At 38.7% G+C, this 19,696-nt stretch overlaps 1 protein-coding gene across 2 annotated transcripts; it reads left to right on the forward strand.

The window, feature by feature from the left end:
* The first annotated feature begins 4,717 nt into the window (after nucleotides 1-4,717).
* Nucleotides 4,718-19,191, forward strand: LOC124145714. Of its 2 annotated transcripts, XM_046515606.2 has the most exons (4): nucleotides 12,694-12,732; nucleotides 13,770-13,812; nucleotides 14,750-15,356; nucleotides 17,559-19,191. In XM_046515606.2, the coding sequence occupies exons 3-4, from the start codon at nucleotides 14,754-14,756 to the stop codon at nucleotides 17,883-17,885; spliced, it is 930 nt and encodes a 309-aa protein (XP_046371562.1). In that variant the 5' UTR covers nucleotides 12,694-12,732; nucleotides 13,770-13,812; nucleotides 14,750-14,753; the 3' UTR covers nucleotides 17,886-19,191. The 2 variants fall into 2 exon arrangements, with proteins under 2 accessions (XP_046371561.1, XP_046371562.1); XM_046515605.2 differs by lacking the exons at nucleotides 12,694-12,732; nucleotides 13,770-13,812 and adding an exon at nucleotides 4,718-5,004.
* Nucleotides 19,192-19,696: the final 505 nt, after the last annotated feature.

Raw genomic sequence — 19,696 nt, forward strand, 5'->3', positions numbered from 1 at the left:
TATTATTGTGATAACGAATTCCTGACAATTTTAGGCTTAATATCATCACCAAGTGACTGAAAATGTTATAAAAGTACATTTCTATCTTGTTTGGCTTCCAATCCTAGCATAATTAATCTGTTGTCATGTTTTTAAGCCCTTTTGACCGTCTTAATCATTTTTAGTCATTCTGTTAAATAAATGGACAGATTTTTCAGTCAATTTGTAAAATGACTGAAATACTTAGACATTTTATAAATTGCCTGAGTGAATCACATTTTACAAATTAACTGTAATATATACACGCTTACAAAGGAAAAGACTTGCGAAAACATCGACTGTCGCGCATCGAAGAATTTCCCAACCGAGACGTAGATGGAAGAGGAACAAGATTGAATCTGTTGTGACAGCAAATGAAGGAAAACAAAATGCAACTATCATAATTATCGCCTACCATATTTATATGTATAATTTTAGGCAGCTTCCTTGTTCGAGGAATGTATCCGTGAATATCCACACAAAGGAACAATATCCCACACGTCTGCAGCTGTACAAAGAAACTTTTTCGATGTCTCGGTAACAATCAAATATTTTAATCTATTTCGTTTCGGGATATTATAACCCGTGTTTGTTTCTCAACTGATCACTTAGTTTGTTTCAGGTGTTTCACATAGGTGTCAAGTCTCAAAGGTCAGCTGAGAAAGCCCACGGTTCTTAAAATAATCCACTGAGTAAGATAACAATGAGCAATCAATCAACGTATTATCGGTTAACCCTTTGAACAAAGTATGTTGTTTTTTACATCGGCACTTCACGCCATGATATGAGTGTATCCTTTGCTTTAGTAAAACTACACATGTAAACACTTACTTTTGACATATCCACTGTGCAAGATAACATTGATTAATCAATCAATGTATTTTCTGTTTATCCTTTGATGGCTCAGTTGCTTTACAAAAAAGTAAATCAACTGATCATTCATCTCTTGCTGGGCTGCCACGTGCATATTACATAACACAAATTTCACCTCACTTCAAACCAGGATTTAGATTGAATAATTACCCCAGACACAAGAAATGCCAAATGGGAGCCTTTATCGTGTAATCTGAGTGGTGCTGCCACTAATTATACCTGTAATAAATTCATTAACTGAGCATCACGTGAATGAAGACAAATACACAAGTGTAGGGTTATACCTAGACTAACATTTAGTCTCTGAAATCTTATATTACACAATATCCTCTTGACTCTAAAAATAAAAAAAGTCCCTATGCTGATTTCAGTGTGGAATAGAGCTAGCTTGAGCTGGCTAGACTTGCTTTTGTATGCATTTCTAGATTATTATTTTTTCATAAAATAAATATATTCCACGGTCATGGTGCAGGACTAGGTTATACCAGAAAACATAGATGACAACAAGGGGGTAGTAATCGTATTATCCACGCAATCCGAAATCCGAAAATGCTTTCACTGCAGGGATACTTTTTTATTATTAAACTATAACCATCAGGGGTACTTCCAAATGACGACATCCGATGAGCTTCCGTCGTTCTTTTTGTCTGTTTGTTAAGGCTGAAGAAATTAATTAACATGCGCCCTTTGTCGAAATCTTCATAGATCACGGGTAACCAAACAGTGGTCAAAAATGCTTTACAAGACGGTAGCCCAGTCTCTTGTCACGCTTAGTTGCGTTAGCGAGCAAATCGACTCACGTTCATTATTTATCAATTCATTGTAAATTACGAACACAGCAGAAGCATATATATACATATCATATCGCTTGTGGGAATTTCATTATATCCTCTATATATACGCGTTTGAACTTTGTGCATGAGTTTGGAAAATTACTAATTTTTAAAATTGGATTCCAATTATTGAATGGATTGGCAAGTCATGCAGCAAATTGACATGATACTTTCAAACAGACAATATGCAATACAAAAGGGAGTTAACTCCCCGATCTTTTCAGTATAAATAGCCACAGCCTTAACAATATAAACGCGGAAAATAAATGCTTGCTTCAGATTGCTTGCTCTTTTACAGAAAGTTCGTAAATTTTGTTTTACCAGAAGGTTCGTAGTATTTTAATAGGGGAAATTATGTTTTGATTTTAAATGGTTCAACAATACTAAACTATAAATATTCTGCTTCGTAAAACTAGTATCTCATTAGGTAAAGTATGTTTACTCAAAATATTTATGATCTCTATGTTCACAACATAACTGTACGACTGCAAAACCTTTAACTAACTGTGATACCTGGTTTATCTACCGTAGCAAACCTTAATATCTTCACAGATGTTTAGAGAAGTAATTACAATTTTATCAACAAGTAAAGAATTTTTATTATCTTTGATATATCTTTTTAGAAACGATACCCGCACTATGGTGTAGAGTTAACATTTGGGGAGTAATATACAATGTAGCGTAGCGCAACTGAGACCGGGAACCAGGTTTGTTGTGTAGGAAATTAATGGACCAATCAGAAGGGAGTTTTCAAGTCGTGTATATTGCCCGGCATTGGTCCACTATATCGTGTATATAGACGGTCCGTCGACTGACGGCGGCTTGTGAGCCCTAGAAGACGCCAGAGATTGGTGCCCCTTTAATTCCAACGAAGAATCAAGCCTGTGAAGTGCCTCCAGCACAAGGACATTGGTTCACTAATCAAATGGTCTGCCCTGAGAGTGGAAGGTCCGTGGTTCGATCCCCGGTCGCGTCATACCAAAAGACGTTAAAAGATGTTACTTGTTGTTACCCTGTCTGGTGCTCGGCATTAAGGGGCTAAAACAAGGACTTGTCGGCTCGGAGTCAGTATACTGTGTCTGAGTGGGGTATTCATGTTAAACTGCGGCATGGTATCTAAGTGGGCAAGCACTATAAATTGGCACCTGTCCGGACTAGTACAATCAGCCACACACACATGCATGCACGTCGCTATATGCTATATGCACTCACGCACTCACGCACTCACGCACACACGGCCGTAAACTGGAACACACTACACGCACTCACGCACTCACGCACTCACGCACACACGGCCGTAAACTGGAACACACTACTCAACTGAGGGACAACAGAAAGTTCTCCAAGTTTTGTTTGTTTATGTAATTGAACATTACATCGCTATACAAGTGCAATAATCTTGGACGCTACGTTAAACCCCATTTCACCTCACGTCACTAATTAAATGTAACTCCCCGAGACACTCGTCCCGACTTTTCATGAACACCAGGTGCCATCACATTTGATAGTGATTCATCAACACAGTCAGAATTGGACGATCGACTCTTGTTTTAGCAGATGTTTCTTATGCATATTGAAAGGGTTTTGTACCTTTGATTTGAAAACAATGTCTCTTTTATTGAATGATATCTTCCCACGGTCTGAACATGACCTCAGCCAATAACGATCTCAGCCATTAGCTTGTTTTAGAACTTGACAGGGAATGGTTCTAAAACATAAGAGTAAAGTGCTATACGCACACGTACACGTACACGCACACGCACACATCTCTCCTGCATGTCTCTTTTAAATGTCAGTGTTCAATACGGATCACACACACCACTTACATATACTAACACACATGCACAGACTAGCACACACACACACACACACCACTCACACACACAGATATACACTAACACAGAGACACTAACACACATACACACACTAGCATAACACACATATATTAACATTAACACCCACATACACCAACATATACTAACACACACCACTCACATACACTAACACACACAGATAGACACTAACACACATACACACACTAGCACACACACAAACTAACATTAACACACACATATACTAACACACACACTAACACTAACACTAACACACACAACTCACATACACTAATACACAGACAGACAGACACACACACTAGCACACACATGCTAACAATAACACACATGTATACTGACACACACACACTAACAAACATACATATACTAACACACACAAACAGACACTAACGCACATACACAAACTAGCACATACACACACACTTACTCACACATGACACACACACACACCACCAACACACACAAACGCGCTAACACATACACACACGCAGACACATGTACACAACAGACACGCAAACAAACGTACACACACACACACACACACACACACACACACACACACACACACACACACACACACACACACACACACACACACACATACATACATACATACATACACACACATACACAAACACATACATACATACATACATACATACATACATACATACATACATACATACATACACGCATACACGCATACATACATACATACATACATACATACACTTTCCATATTCATAAGAAATATATTGAGTGCATTGTTCGATTGAAAAATATCAAAGGCGGATAAGTTCATAAAACGTTTTACTGCAATCAAAAACATTTCTGTGGTCAGTAAACAATCTGAATACATCCCCAATTATTTCAATACGAACGTTAATATAATGTTGAAAAAGAAGACTATTAGAACGATAGCAGCATTAACACGGGTCTCTCTATTTCCAATTACAGTCTCAACTCTAAAGCCCAACAACAACAACTTATTTTCACATGGAACGGTGAAGCATTGTCAGAATACAATCCATTTCCACGTCAATATTTGATCGATAGGTATTTCATTCGAGACGGAAGCAGGCGCCCCCTGCGTTTATGAGCAGTTGAAATGGATATTCTATAGCTGTGCAAAACCCCATAGCGTTGACAATACATTCCAACCAGGACTTTTATTTGTTAATTACCGTAGCTGTCGTGCTCTCCCAGCATGCGTGGATTGCAGTGTATTCAGATTGTTTACCTGGATTAAGCCAAATTGACCACACCAGGTTTGGATAGTGCTTGTCTGATGATTGAGCCATCGGCGTGCTTCTCCCGGGATGGGTTGCATTATGCACATGATAAAGTTGAGAAATAGAAACGGGTTTCAGCATCTGCCAACACAAGGATGCTCCTACTGGTGACAGCGTTGACGGCGATTAATCGGTGTAAGTAACGAAAATTTCATTGCCTGGTCATATCAGTCATCAGACCGTGAAGATCCTGGTTAGAATTGGTCTTCAGCAACCCATGCTTGAAAGTGAGGGGTGACTAACGGGAACGGTGGTCAGACTCGCTGACTTGGTTAGTGCATGTCATCGTATCCCAGTTGGTAGATCGATGCTTATGATGTCATTTACGAGATTTTCTGGTCCAGATTTGATTATTTACAGTTCCGTCGTCATGCAGCTGTAGTACTGCTGAGTGCGGCGTTAAACAACAAGCAACCAATCAGTTTGAGCTATGCCGTGCATATTGACAGCTACAGATTCAGTATACGTGGATTCAGAATGTTCAGTGTACGATAACCTGAGTCAGTGAAACACTACTGGGCAAAAGAAAGTATACGCTTGCAAATTCACTTTTATGACTGCACTGTGAAATTGCGACCTCCATGATCATTGAGACGTCATCTTCGTCACCTGTTGTTGTTGGTTTGTTGTTTAACGCCGAACTCAGCAATATTCCAGCTTTATGACGGCGGTCTGTAAATAATCGAGTCTGGACCAGACAATCCACTGATTGACACCATGAGCATCGATCCATGCAATTGGGATACGATAACATGCATCAACCATGTCATCGAGCCAGACCACCCGATCCCGTTTGTCAAGCATAGTCGCCTGTTGCTGAAAGCCTATTCCACCCCGGCTCTTCACGGGTCCAGGTTGACATGGTTTTCTTTCTTTATTTGTTTGTTTGTTGGTTGATGCCGAACTCAGCAATATTCCAGCTGTATTAGTTCAGACAATCCAGTGACCACCCGATCCCGTTAGTCGCGTCTTACGACAAGCACAGTCGCTTTTTAGGGTATTAACTAGCCAACAATGGGAATGGAACTCTCGATAACCTGTAGTCGGTAAAACATACCGAGCGTCACATTCAAGGACAAATTCAGGAATTAATGAACATCTTGCAAATGAAAGGTTTATGTCAGAAAACAATACGGATGCCGTTCTGGATAACCTATAGTAGGCGAATCATGCACCGTCCCATTCGAGGTCAACTTAGTACATGTAAGAATGCCTTGCAAATGGTTGTTGGTTGGTTCGTTGTTTAACGCCGCACTCAGCGGTATTCCAGCTATATGACGGCGGTCTGTAAATAATCGAGTCTGCACCAGACAATCCAGTGATTGACATCATGAGGATCGATCCACGCAATTGGGATACGATGACATCAAGCAAGTCAGCGAGCCTGACCACCCGATTCCGTTAGTCGCACCTTGCGGGTTGGTTGCCGAAGACCTGTTTTACCCCGCGTTCTAATGGGTGGTACAAGATGTCATTACTATTTGATAGTGATTCATAACCACATGCTTATGGTACAGTGAACGGCACCAGTGACAAAAATGACGTCCGATGAAATCCCGTAGATTGACATATGTCACCATGTATTTTCAGGTGAACACTTGACTTGCCTTTGCATGTGTTTGTGACGGGTGCCAGCGGCAGGGAAGGATCGCTCACATTTTCGCGAACACCTGTTATCAACAGTGATAGTGATGCATAAACACATGTTCATGATATAATCAGAATCATACTATCGACTCTGCTTTTAGCAGATATTTCTTTTGAATATGGAAAGGATTTTGTCGATTTTATTTAGAACAACGTCGATACGCTTCATTGCAGCTCTCGACGAAGTATGGAAAGTAAAGCAAGCCGTTATAATTGCACCGTCACACTGGAGAACAAAGTCACCTGGAAACAGAACTACATACATATGGATGATTACATTTGTTTTGAACATACCGAGTGCCCCGGTAGTGAAAAGGATTTACAAATTTGGCATTACGCAAGAGACTAATATAAGGATTTATCACATTCGAGGATACAAGAATTACTCAACGAAAATCTTGAATTTGACGGACTTTGGTTTGAGTACAGATGGCATAACGCGTTCCAGAAGTCGATCCTTTCTTTGTAGAATGTGTTAGAATTTAAGTAAAATGAAGGGAAGGGAGACTGGGAATTCAGTAACCAACTGTCATACTACAGGTTGATGTTTCAACAACTATTTTTTACTCAACTGTTTGTTTGTGTTGCAAAATGATAATATATTTTTACATGCTCTCTAACTAGTTTTATGTAAATCTGTGATATTCTAGTTATTATACTGATGGCATCATGGTTTACGGATGAAGAATACAGCTCAAGGAGGATATGATAAGCTGTGAGGTCACACACACACACACACACAAACAGCACTCACATACACTTAAACACATAGGCAGACACTAACACACATACACACACTAGCAGATACACACATACTAACACACACATCAGTCACATACACTAACACACGCAGCCTGACACTAACACACATTGAAGGGCGGTGGGGTAGCCTAGGGGTTAAAGCGTTCGCTCGTCACGCGGAAGGTCCAGGTTTGATTCCCCATGTGGGTAAACGCGTGAAACCCATTTCTCGAATCCCCGTTGTGATATTGATGGAATACTGAAGGTAAATATCAAGGTTAGTTATGTACTGTAACAAGGGTAAATATCGTTAAGGTTATCTATGTGCCGTGACTAGGTAAATATCAAGGTTATCTATGTGCTGCGACAAGGTAAATATCAAGGTTATCTATGTGCTGTAACTAAGTAAATGTCATTTAGGTTATCTGTGTGCTGTGACTAGGTAAATATCGAGGTTATCTATGGCTGTGACTAGGTAAGTATCATTTAGGTTATCTATGTGCTGTGACTAGGTAAATATCATTAAGGTTATCTATGTGCTGTGACTAAGTAAATATTAAGGTTATCTATGTGCTGTGACTAGGTAAATATCGTTAAGGTTATCTATGTGCTGTGACTAGGTAAATATCAAGGTTATCTGCAATGAGCTGCAATGAAGTAAATATCAAGGTTATCCATGTGCTGTGACTAGGTTAATATCGAGGTTATCTATGGCTGTGACTAGGTAAATATCATCAGCGTTATCTATGTGCTGTGACTAGGTAAATATCATTAAGGTTATCTATGTGCTGTGACTAGGTAAATATTAAGGTTATCTATGTGCTGTGACTAGGTAAATATCGTTAAGGTTATCTACGTGCTGTGACTAGGTAAATATCAATGTTATCTGCAATGAGCTGGAATGAAGTAAATATCAAGGTTATCCATGTGCTGTGACTAGGTTAATATCGAGGTTATCTATGGCTGTGACCAGGTAAATATCACCAGCGTTATCTATGTGCTGTGACTAGGTAAATATCATTAAGGTTATCTATGTGCTGTGACTAGGTAAATATTAAGGTTATCTATGTGCTGTGACTAGGTAAATATCGTTAAGGTTATCTATGTGCTGTGACTAGGTAAATATCAAGGTTATCTGCAATGAGCTGCAATGAAGTAAATATCAAGGTTATCCATGTGCTGTGACTAGGTTAATTTCGAGGTTATCTATGGCTGTGACTAGGTAAATATCATCAGCTTTATCTATATGCTGTGACTAGGTAAATATGAATAAGGTTATCTATGTGCTGTGACTAGGTAAATATCAAGGTTATCTGCAATGAGCTGCAATGAAGTAAATATCAAGGTTATCCATGTGCTGTGACTAGGTAAATATCGAGGTTATCTATGGCTGTGACTAGGTAAATATCATCAGCGTTATCTATGTGATGTGACAAGGTAAATATCATTAAGGTTATCTATGTGCTGTGACTAGGTAAATATTAAGGTTATCTATGTGCTGTGACTAGGTAAATATCGTTAAGGTTATCTATGTGCTGTGACTAGGTAAATATCATTAAGGTTATCTATGTGCTGTGACTAGGTAAATATCAAGGTTATCTATGTGCTGCGACAAGGTAAATATCAAGGTTATCTATGTACTGTGACTAAGTAAATATCATTTAGGTTATCTATGTGCTGTGACTAGGTAAATATCATTAAGGTTATTTATGTACTGTGACTAAGTAAATATAATCAGCATTATCTATGTGCTGTGACTAGGTAAATACCGTTAAGATTATCTATGTGCTGTGACTAGGTAAATATCGTTAAGGTTATCTATGTGCTGCGACAAGGTAAATATCAAGGTTATCTATGTACTGTGACTAAGTAAATATCATTTAGGTTATTTATGTGCTGTGACTAGGTAAATATCGTTAAGGTTATCTATGTGCTGTGACTAGGTAAATACAGAGGTTATCTATGGCTGTGACAAGGTAAATATCATCAGCGTTATCTATGTGCTGTGACTAGGTAAATACCGTTAAGATTATCTATGTGCTGTGACTAGGTAAATATCGTTAAGGTTATCTATGTGCTGCGACAAGGTAAATATCAAGGTTATCTATGTACTGTGACTAAGTAAATATCATTTAGGTTATTTATGTGCTGTGACTAGGTAAATATCGTTAAGGTTATCTATGTGCTGTGACTAGGTAAATACAGAGGTTATCTATGGCTGTGACAAGGTAAATATCATCAGCGTTATCTATGTGCTGTGACTAGGTAAATACCGTTAAGATTATCTATGTGCTGTGACTAGGTAAATATCGTTAAGGTTATCTATGTGCTGCGACAAGGTAAATATCAAGGTTATCTATGTACTGTGACTAAGTAAATATCATTTAGGTTATTTATGTGCTGTGACTAGGTAAATATCGTTAAGGTTATCTATGTGCTGTGACTAGGTAAATACAGAGGTTATCTATGGCTGTGACAAGGTAAATATCATCAGCGTTATCTATGTGCTGTGACTAGGTAAATACCGTTAAGGTTATCTATGTGCTGTGACTAGGTAAATATCATTAAGGTTATTTATGTACTGTGACTAAGTAAATATAATCAGCATTATCTATGTGCTGTGACTAGGTAAATACCGTTGAGATTATCTATGTGCTGTGACTAGGTAAATATCGTTAAGGTTATCTATGTGCTGCGACAAGGTAAATATCAAGGTTATCTATGTACTGTGACTAGGTAAATATCATTTAGGTTATTTATGTGCTGTGACTAGGTAAATATCGTTAAGGTTATCTATGTGCTGTGACTAGGTAAATACAGAGGTTATCTATGGCTGTGACAAGGTAAATATCATCAGCGTTATCTATGTGCTGTGACTAGGTAAATACCGTTAAGATTATCTATGTGCTGTGACTAGGTAAATATCGTTAAGGTTATCTATGTGCTGCGACAAGGTAAATATCAAGGTTATCTATGTACTGTGACTAAGTAAATATCATTTAGGTTATTTATGTGCTGTGACTAGGTAAATACAGAGGTTATCTATGGCTGTGACAAGGTAAATATCATCAGCGTTATCTATGGCTGTGACTAGGTAAATATCATTTAGGTTATCTATGTGCTGTGACTAGGTAAATATCAAGGTTATCAATGTGCTGTGACAAGGTCAATATCATTAAGGTTATCTATGTGCTGTGACAAGGTCAATATCATTAAGGTTATCTATGTGCTGTGACTAGGTAAATATGATTAAGGTTATCTATGTGCTGTGACTAGGTAAATATCAAGGTTATCTTCAATGAGCTGCAATGACATAAATATCAAGGTTATCCATGTGCTGTGACTTGGTAAATATCGAGGTTATCTATGGCTGTGACTAGGTAAATATCATCAGCGTTATCTATGTGCTGTGACTAGGTAAATATCATTAAAGTTATCTATGGCTGTGACTAGGTAAATATCATCAGCGTTATCTATGTGCTGTGACTAAGGAAATATCATTAAGGTTATCTATGTGCTGTGACTAGGTAAATATCAAGGTTATCTATGTGCTGCGACAAGGTAAATATCATTAAGGTTATTTATGTACTGTGACTAAGTAAATATAATCAGCATTATCTATGTGCTGTGACTAGGTAAATATCGTTAAGATTATCTATGTGCTGTGACTAGGTAAATATCGTTAAGGTTATCTATGTGCTGCGACAAGGTAAATATCAAGGTTATCTATGTACTGTGACTAAGTAAATATCATTTAGGTTATTTATGTGCTGTGACTAGGTAAATATCGTTAAGGGTATCTATGTGCTGTGACTAGGTAAATACAGAGGTTATCTATGGCTGTGACAAGGTAAATATCATCAGCGTTATCTATGTGCTGTGACTAGGTAAATATCATTAAGGTTATCTATGTGCTGTGACTAGGTAAATATCAAGGTTATCTGCAATGAGCTGCAATGACATAAATATCAAGGTTATCCATGTGCTGTGACTTGGTAAATATCGAGGTTATCTATGGCTGTGACTAGGTAAATATCATCAGCGTTATCTATGTGATGTGACAAGGTAAATATCATTAAGGTTATCTATGTGCTGTGACTAGGTAAATATCATTAAGGTTATCTATGTGCTGTGACTAGGTAAATATCGTTAAGGTTATCTATGTGCTGTGACTAGGTAAATATCATTAAGGTTATCTATGTGCTGTGACTAGGTAAATATCAAGGTTATCTATGTGCTGCGACAAGGTAAATATCAAGGTTATCTATGTACTGTGACTAAGTAAATATCATTTAGGTTATCTATGTGCTGTGACTAGGTAAATATCGTTAAGGTTATCTATGTGCTGTGACTAGGTAAATATCGAGGTTATCTATGGCTGTGACAAGGTAAATATCATCAGCGTTATCTATGTGCTGTGACTAGGTAAATATCATTTAGGTTATCTATGTGCTGTGACTAGGTAAATATCAAGGTTATCCATGTGCTGTGACAAGGTCAATATCATCAAGGTTATGTATGTGCTGTGACTAGGTAAACATCAAGGTTTTCTACGTGTGACGAGATAAATATCAAGGGTATCTAAACGCTCTAACTAGGTAAATAATTAGGTTATCTGTGTGCTATAAATAAACGTTATCCATTATCCTCATGCTGGGACCAGGTAAATATCACCGTGACAGCTACAAGTATTTATCCGCTGTGGCAATAGACAATTATCCAAGTCAATTGTGGCTAGATAGATAATATTAAATGTAACGTACAGTTATGTATATCCGTAAATGGCTGCATATTGTGTCACATTTGATAAGACACATCTTTGTGAACGTATCAAACAAAACTGAAAGGATTACAAAGAAAAATGTTATGCTTTGACCCAAAAATTAGAAGTATGAATTTATTAACGTTTCATAACCTTTCACAATTCATAAGAATTTACACTTTCTCATATACAACGAGTACTTATAATATTTTTTCGTACATATTTATCTCACACAACGGGCCTGTTAATCCGATAATACGCGGTAATATGCTTATATTTGATGTGACCAGTTGCACCTTAATGACCCAGGGTATTCTGCCAACTATGATCAGATTGAATTAAGCGGATTAGAATATATCGTGTGACCCCAAACGCTGGATACCATGGCAGAAATCAACATTTCTCGAACACAGTCATAATAAGACAACTAATAAATTCCATTCATAAAAACAATACAAACAGCGTGACATGAAAACTGGACATTATTGTTTGCAAACAATAAAGTCTAACAGTTATATTAATCATCACTTTACAGTATCAATAAAGATTACGGATTATTGCCTGGGGTATATTGATATTGAATAATTGGATCAATGATCAGGCCTCGGCTTAATATGTATTTATAGTTAGTGCCAAATTTACCAATCAATATAGAGACGGACTACAAACGGATAGGGAAAACTACCTGTGACGGATATATATTCTGACGGCAGGTGGGTGTTACTTTGATATACGAAATATTTTAGCCCTTATGTTGATCATATATGTACAATATTTATGTTATAGATGCGCATTTGTACAATATGTATGTTTTAGATGCGTATTTGTACAATATTTATGTTATATATACGTATTTGTACAACATTTATGTTATAGATGCATAATATTTATACTGAAGATACCTGTATGTTCAAAATTTATGTTGTAGATACGTATTTGTACAATATTTATGTTGTATTGCGTATTTGTACAATATCTCTGTTGTAGATGCGTATTTGGACAATATCTGAGTTATAGATACGTATTTGTATAAAATGAATGTTATAGATGCATAATATTTTTACTGAAGATACCTGTATGTTCAAAATTTATGTTGTAGATACGTATTTGTACAATATTTATGTTGTAGATGCGTATTTGTACAATATCTATGTTGTAGATGCGTATTTGTACAATATTTATGTTGTAGATACGTATTTGTACAATATTTATGCTATAGATACGAATTTTTCAATATTTATGTTGTAGATACGTATTTGTACAATATTTATGCTATAGATACGTATTTGTACAATATTTATGCTGCAGATACGTATTTGTTCAATATTTATGTTGTAGATGCGTAGATGTATAATATTTAAGTTGTAGATGCGTAGATGTACAATATTTATGCTGCAGAGGCCTGTATGTACAATATGTATGTTGTAGATGTATAATATTTATGCTGCAGAGGCCTGTATGTACAATATTTATGCTGCAGAAGCCCGTATGTACAATATTTATGCTGCAGAGGCCTGTATGTATAATATTTATGCTGCAGAGGCCTGTATGAATAATTTTTATGCTGCAGAGGCTTGCATGTACAATATTTATGCTGCAGGGGCCTGTATGTACAATATTAATGCTGCAGAGGCCTGTATGTACAATATTTATGCTGCAGAGGCCTGTATGTACAATATTTATGCTGCAGAGGCCTGCATGTACAATATTTATGCTGCAGGGGCCTGTATGTACAATATTTATGTTGTAGATACCTATGGGCAACATCCGAGAGTTTTATATTCTGACGGCAGGTTCGTGTGACTTTTCTAGGAGCAAACGTTTAGCCTATGTGTGCAACGTGTATGTAAATATTCCTGTCGTAGAAACATATAGGAACTACATGTAACACTGTTTAATATTCTGCCGGCAACTAGCCGATGTGTACGATGAGTGTGTAAAAACTTCTGTATTCTATAGGATTACCCGAATCAATCTCATTAAAATCAGATCTTAGTTTTCGGTACTGCTAAACAAAGATCTGAGGACATCCCATAACGGGTCACGTCAGAACGCCCTTTCGCGAACTTTGACCGACCAATGAAATGACTGACTAGCAATCGACATTAGCTAATCAGAAGGCAGCTTTCTCGAGCTTTGAGACACAAGTTTCAAACTGTCGACTACGCTTCGAAACATATTTTGACGTATTCTCTATTTAAAACATTAAAACTTATAAAAAGAACATTCTGGAATGGCTTATAGATGGCCTAGATTGTATGGATACATGTATAATAAAAAACAACAACGTAACTGTCGTTCGGAATACCCTCCGTTAATTTTTTCGAGATTGCATGATGAGTAAACACCGCGTCCGTCACTGTCATGATCTGGTAAGGTTGGATGAAAGGTCGTTCTGACGTGACCCGTCATGGGATGTCCTCAGATCTTTCTTTGGCGGTAGCGAGAACTTAGATCTGGTTTGAATGAGATTGGGTCAAAATTAGTCTTCATCAACCCGTGCTTGTCGAAAGGGGCGACCATCGGGATGGGGTTGATTAAATGGTCCAGACTCGATTATTTACAGACCGCCGTCATATAGTTGGATTATTGATGAGTTCGACGTTAAACAACAAACAAACAAACAAATAGCAGGAGATAAATTTGAACATGTTCTGAAATTCAAAAAGGTATTTTCGTCATCATCTGTTGCAAACGCAGAACCAATCTTTTCTTATCTTTCATATGAAGGAATATGTCCATCCCAAGAAAGGAACGGAGGCCAACGCATGAATTTTTGTCCGAACTGTCTGTTTCTCAAAAACAGCGGCTATCAACGGAGAAACACCATCTGAAAGTACGGTTGGACAAGCTGGACGTACAACGAAGACGATCATTGGAAGTTATAGATAGTGAAAGACGTATGATATGTAACAGCTTACAACTACAGCAGCAGGATCAAAATAGACTACGGAATCGCCAACGTTCGTCAAAAGCGGACAGAAGAAACGGAAATGAATCTGGACCAGAGGTTTCACATCCGGGTTATGTCCGCATGTCACCGACACCGGAATCCATATCGATTTCTCGTTCAATTTCTGTCGACTTGGGAAAAAATGGCCGTCGCTTGTCGGTTCCTCCGTCCAGAGACCACCTTCCCAAGTCAGCCGATGCCACCAAGAACCGGAATTCAGACCTTCAGGATGTAGAGAGGGCAAAAAGAGCAATGAGTCCAGCAAGAGTTCTCTCCCTTGTTCAGAGACGTAACAGCGACACATCAACCTTGACCTCTCTAAGCGTCATCTCGAGATCAAGCGGAAAGGGATTTACGTTTTCACAGACACCTGAAACAGATAAGGTAGGTGGGCACATAAGTCATCAATCTTATTTAAATTGGCAATAGTTCAGATCGGGAGAAGGTCAACACGACCGTGGAAATCAAAGTAGAATCGGCCAATGTCCAAATGTTGTTTTTTATTACGTACGCTAACTGATTTTAAGAAGGGTCAGCTGATTATAAATTTCAAAAGTTAGGAATTAGACCATGATTATAATGATACAAAAGACATTCGTCTGATTCACATGTCCTTATTATGAGTGAGTGAGTATGGTTTTACGCCGCTTTTAGTAATATTCCAGCAATATCACGACGGGGGACACCAGAAATGGGCTTCACATATTGTACCCATGTCGGGAATCGAACCCGGGTCTTCGGCGTGACGAGCGAACGCTTTAACCACTACGCTACCCGACCGGCCCCCTTATTATGAGCACGTGAAGATCCGGGGTAGAACGGTCTTCAGCAACCCATGCTTGCCGTAAAAGGCGACTATGCTTGTCGTAAGAGGCGACTAACGGCATCGGGTGGTCAGGTTCGCTGACTTGGTTGATGCTTGTCATCGTATCCCAACTGCGTGGATCGATGCTCATAATGTCAATCACTGAATTGTCTGGTCCAGACTCGATTATTTACATATAGCTGGAATATTGCTGAGTGCGGCGTCACACAACAAACAAAGAAACAAACAAACATTACCGGTACCTCTCATTCAGAAATACATGGAACTATCAACTTACATTTTGTAAAGAATTACCTGTTGATAGAATTTAATCTACTGTTCATAAACACTCGTTACTGATGTAATATAAATGGCTTAAGCGTTTGATGGTTCGTTAAGCTGATTAATTCGACCACAATAATAGTCGAATCCCTTTGTCGCGAGCTTTAATGGACCAGAGAAATAGTTCGACAGATCCGGGGTCCAGACAAAAGGAATCAAATGTAACACATCGTGCATGTTTCTTGTCTTTGGTGTGTCCATTTTTGCTGTTTAAGGTCATTTACCTATAAAAAGAAAACCCACACCACCATAGAACGCCATCTTTATGTATTCAACTGATATAAGTATTCAATGTACACAAATAACATTAGTATATGGGCGTTATTACTATTTTATCCATTTTCACTAATACGTTTTATTCATGCATATAAGCAACTAGACTGGCTCCGTCTCCATTTTAATATAATATCGTGTAAATACTGTGTAAAATAAACTTATAGAAACAAACGCAAACACACACACACACACACACACACACACACACACACACACACACACACACACACACACACATACCCTAAAATACATCCATAGAACCCAAGAATGCATCCATAGAACCAAAGAATGCATATCTAGAACCCTAGAATGCACCCCTATACCCAAGCAGTCGTCGCGAAAGGGGATAAAAACAAATGTGAAATTCAGATAAATTATCACCAAACACCATAATCACCATAAATTTACCATTTAATTGTATTTCCCGTTCTGCTAGGCATTGCGTTATATGCAGAAATATAGATTACTGTGTGTATTTTCTCGTAAACTAAGCTGGAAACAGCAATCAGCTGTACACACATTTTCTACCAATCTACGGGCGATTCGGTTAAAAAATACGCAAAATATATGACTTCAAAGAATTTTGTAATGCAATGATCTCATTGGCCAGCTGAGATAGCACACGTGACAACTATGTTCATGATGTCCACAGTAAAAAATCCATGGAGTTTAATAACAATGGGCAATCGATTAAATAAATTAAATAATTATGTCTGGACCAGACAATCCAGTGATTGACATCATGAGCATTGACCCATGCAATTGGGATACAATGACATGCATCAACCAAGTCAGCGAGCCTGACCAGCCGATCCCGTTTATCGCCTCTTACGACAAGCATAGTAGCCTTTTACAGCAAGCATGGGTTGCTGAAGACCTATTCTACCCCGGATCTTCACGGGTCCCCTAGCTGGTCAGAAGCCCAGTTTGTTGGGTCGCTGGCGCTGATTGGGTTCTGGAGATTACGCGGGCTAATCAAAATGGCGCCGGCTAGACGACTGAAAGTTGGAGTGTTGTTTCCCTTTAACATGTCTGCAATATTGCATCAGCAATCTAATACCCAACTAAAACAACTCACTCACTCATAATAAACGTCATTCTTGCAGGAAAGAATTCGAGCAATGCTGTTGTTGTTAACCTCACAACTGATTTCTTATTTTCAGCTAGCCCAAAAGATTGTTCATAGTGACGGCGATTCAAGGAGGAGGATGTCCATGCCGACGTTGTTCCCAAGCCTGAACACGTGTGGCTCAGCCAAACTACAGTCCTCGCGATCTCTCGACGCAGACGCGGGCACACCGAGATCAGTGGAAAGACGTCTTTCCTTAAATACTGACAGGGGTCGGATTCTACGTCGTCATAGCATCAAGAAAACACAAGATGGCGCTGTAGACAAAATGGCGGGGATGCACAACGTGTTGCAAAGATCCGCTATCTTCCAGATTCAGGAAAACGAGGGTCCTGACGAAAATGAGATGAATGGGTCGTGAACGACAAATTGAACTAATGCTTATTCATATCATCTTCCCGAGGCAAGGGAATTTACTGACTATGAAAGTCCAGTGTCCATCCTTGCTAAACTAGACTGGAATTTCGGAGTAATATTTTGGCTGGACTAACGAGTCTATGCATAGTCCAATCATCGGTCGACATCCGGTTTGAGAAGATCTCTTTGTTGGTTGTTTAACGTCGCACTTAGCAATATTCCAGCTATATGACGGCGGTTTGTAAATATTCGAGTCTGAACCAGACAATCCAGTGATTGACATCATGAGCATCCATCCACGAATACGATGACATGCATAAACCAAGTCAGCGAGCCTGACCACCCAATCCCGTTAGTCGCCGTTGCAGGATTTGCGTAGACAGATCGGCGTCAACAGATATTTTTTATGTTTTTATTCAAGGTATTCACCTGATTTGATGCACTTCGCGAAGTAAGACCCGTTTTATTACAAGATAGATTTGATTATCGATCAGATGGTCTTTACTGGGTGCCGCCATTTCGTTTCGATATGAGAGGTGGAATCTGAGGGTCAATAGAGGGACATATAAGGGACATAACTCGTAATGGACACCGGTGGCGCTGCGATCGAGCCAAGAACTCCAGGCCGGTTCGGCAAGGGTGGAAACTGGACTTTCATTGTCAGTGATCACCCTTGCCTTGAGAAGATGATTCATGTGTGTGGGTATTGTAAATACGTATAGACATTGGATAATTTAACGAGTGATACACGTTAATGTGTATTCTAAATTGTATTTCTACATCACATTCCTGCTCTATTAAGCAAAAATAAAAGAGAAAGAAAAAGATTTGCAAACAAGTTCTTTCGTCGAGTAATCTTCTTTTGATGGAGTAAGACTTTACGACGCTTCGAACAGTATTTCATTTTTATCACATCCAGACCAAGGAAAGACAAAAATGAAGTTAGTCGCAGAAAAAAGGGTCCTCAGGAACCTATGCTTGTCGTAAGGCGAGTAAATGGTTCGAATGGTCAGGCTCAGTGACTTTGTTGACTGCATGTCATTGTGTCAGAAGGTCGACACTTGTACGTGGGTCGACACTTGTGATGTTAATCACTGTGTCGACAACGAACAAAACTCACAAATGCTATTTCTGTAACATTGAGAAATAAAGATCAGACAGTCATACGAAAAGTATGTCGAGTGAGTGAGTTATTAGCTAACGTCGCATTCCATTCACAGACATATGGCGAATATTATACTTTTAATACTTTAACTATTTTTAATACAACTAATTCATACTAAAGGATGGAAGTGAGTGAGTGAGTTGGGTTTAACCCCGCTTTTAACCTCATTCCAGTCATAATAAGGCGTGTCAGCTTAATATTGGAGGAAAGCCCCAAGTGATGCAGGTCTCAGACGTTTACCACTTCCGTGAAACCCACGAGCACGGGTATGGTGCTGACAAACCTAGAAACATAATCGGGGCGAACAGGGATTCGAACCCACAATCATAGGTTTCTGGCGTGCCTAAGGGACGCAACTCTGCACAGCTAATCGCAGCGCCTTAGATGACTGGGCCACCCGTGCCCCCCAGCACCTTTGCGAAACACTCGCAATAATTTACATCGGTGTCTAATTGTGACAAGTATTGTAGTTTATTAATACTCACATAACAGTAACGCTTCTTGAAAAGACTGTATTGTTGAAATCATAGCGTATTATTACATGTACCCCGCACAGATCCAAGTTGGAATTGGCCTTCAGCAACCCATACTTGTCTCCCGTGAAGATCCGGGTTAGAGCTGGTCTTCAGCAACCCATGCTTGTCGTAAAA

The sequence above is a fragment of the Haliotis rufescens genome, unplaced genomic scaffold (assembly GCF_023055435.1).
Source record: "Haliotis rufescens isolate VD_foot unplaced genomic scaffold, xgHalRufe1.0.p SCAF_21, whole genome shotgun sequence".
Taxonomy (NCBI): Eukaryota; Metazoa; Mollusca; class Gastropoda; order Lepetellida; family Haliotidae; genus Haliotis; species Haliotis rufescens.

What these genes read in the sequence shown, in the direction of transcription:
- LOC124145714 (XM_046515605.2), top strand. Translation starts at nt 14,754, where the DNA reads ATGTCCATCCCAAGAAAGGAACGGAGGCCAACGCATGAATTTTTGTCC. An exon ending in AGACACCTGAAACAGATAAG is followed by an intron (nt 15,357 to 17,558) that starts GTAGGTGGGCAC and finishes TCTTATTTTCAG; the next exon opens with CTAGCCCAAAAGATTGTTCA.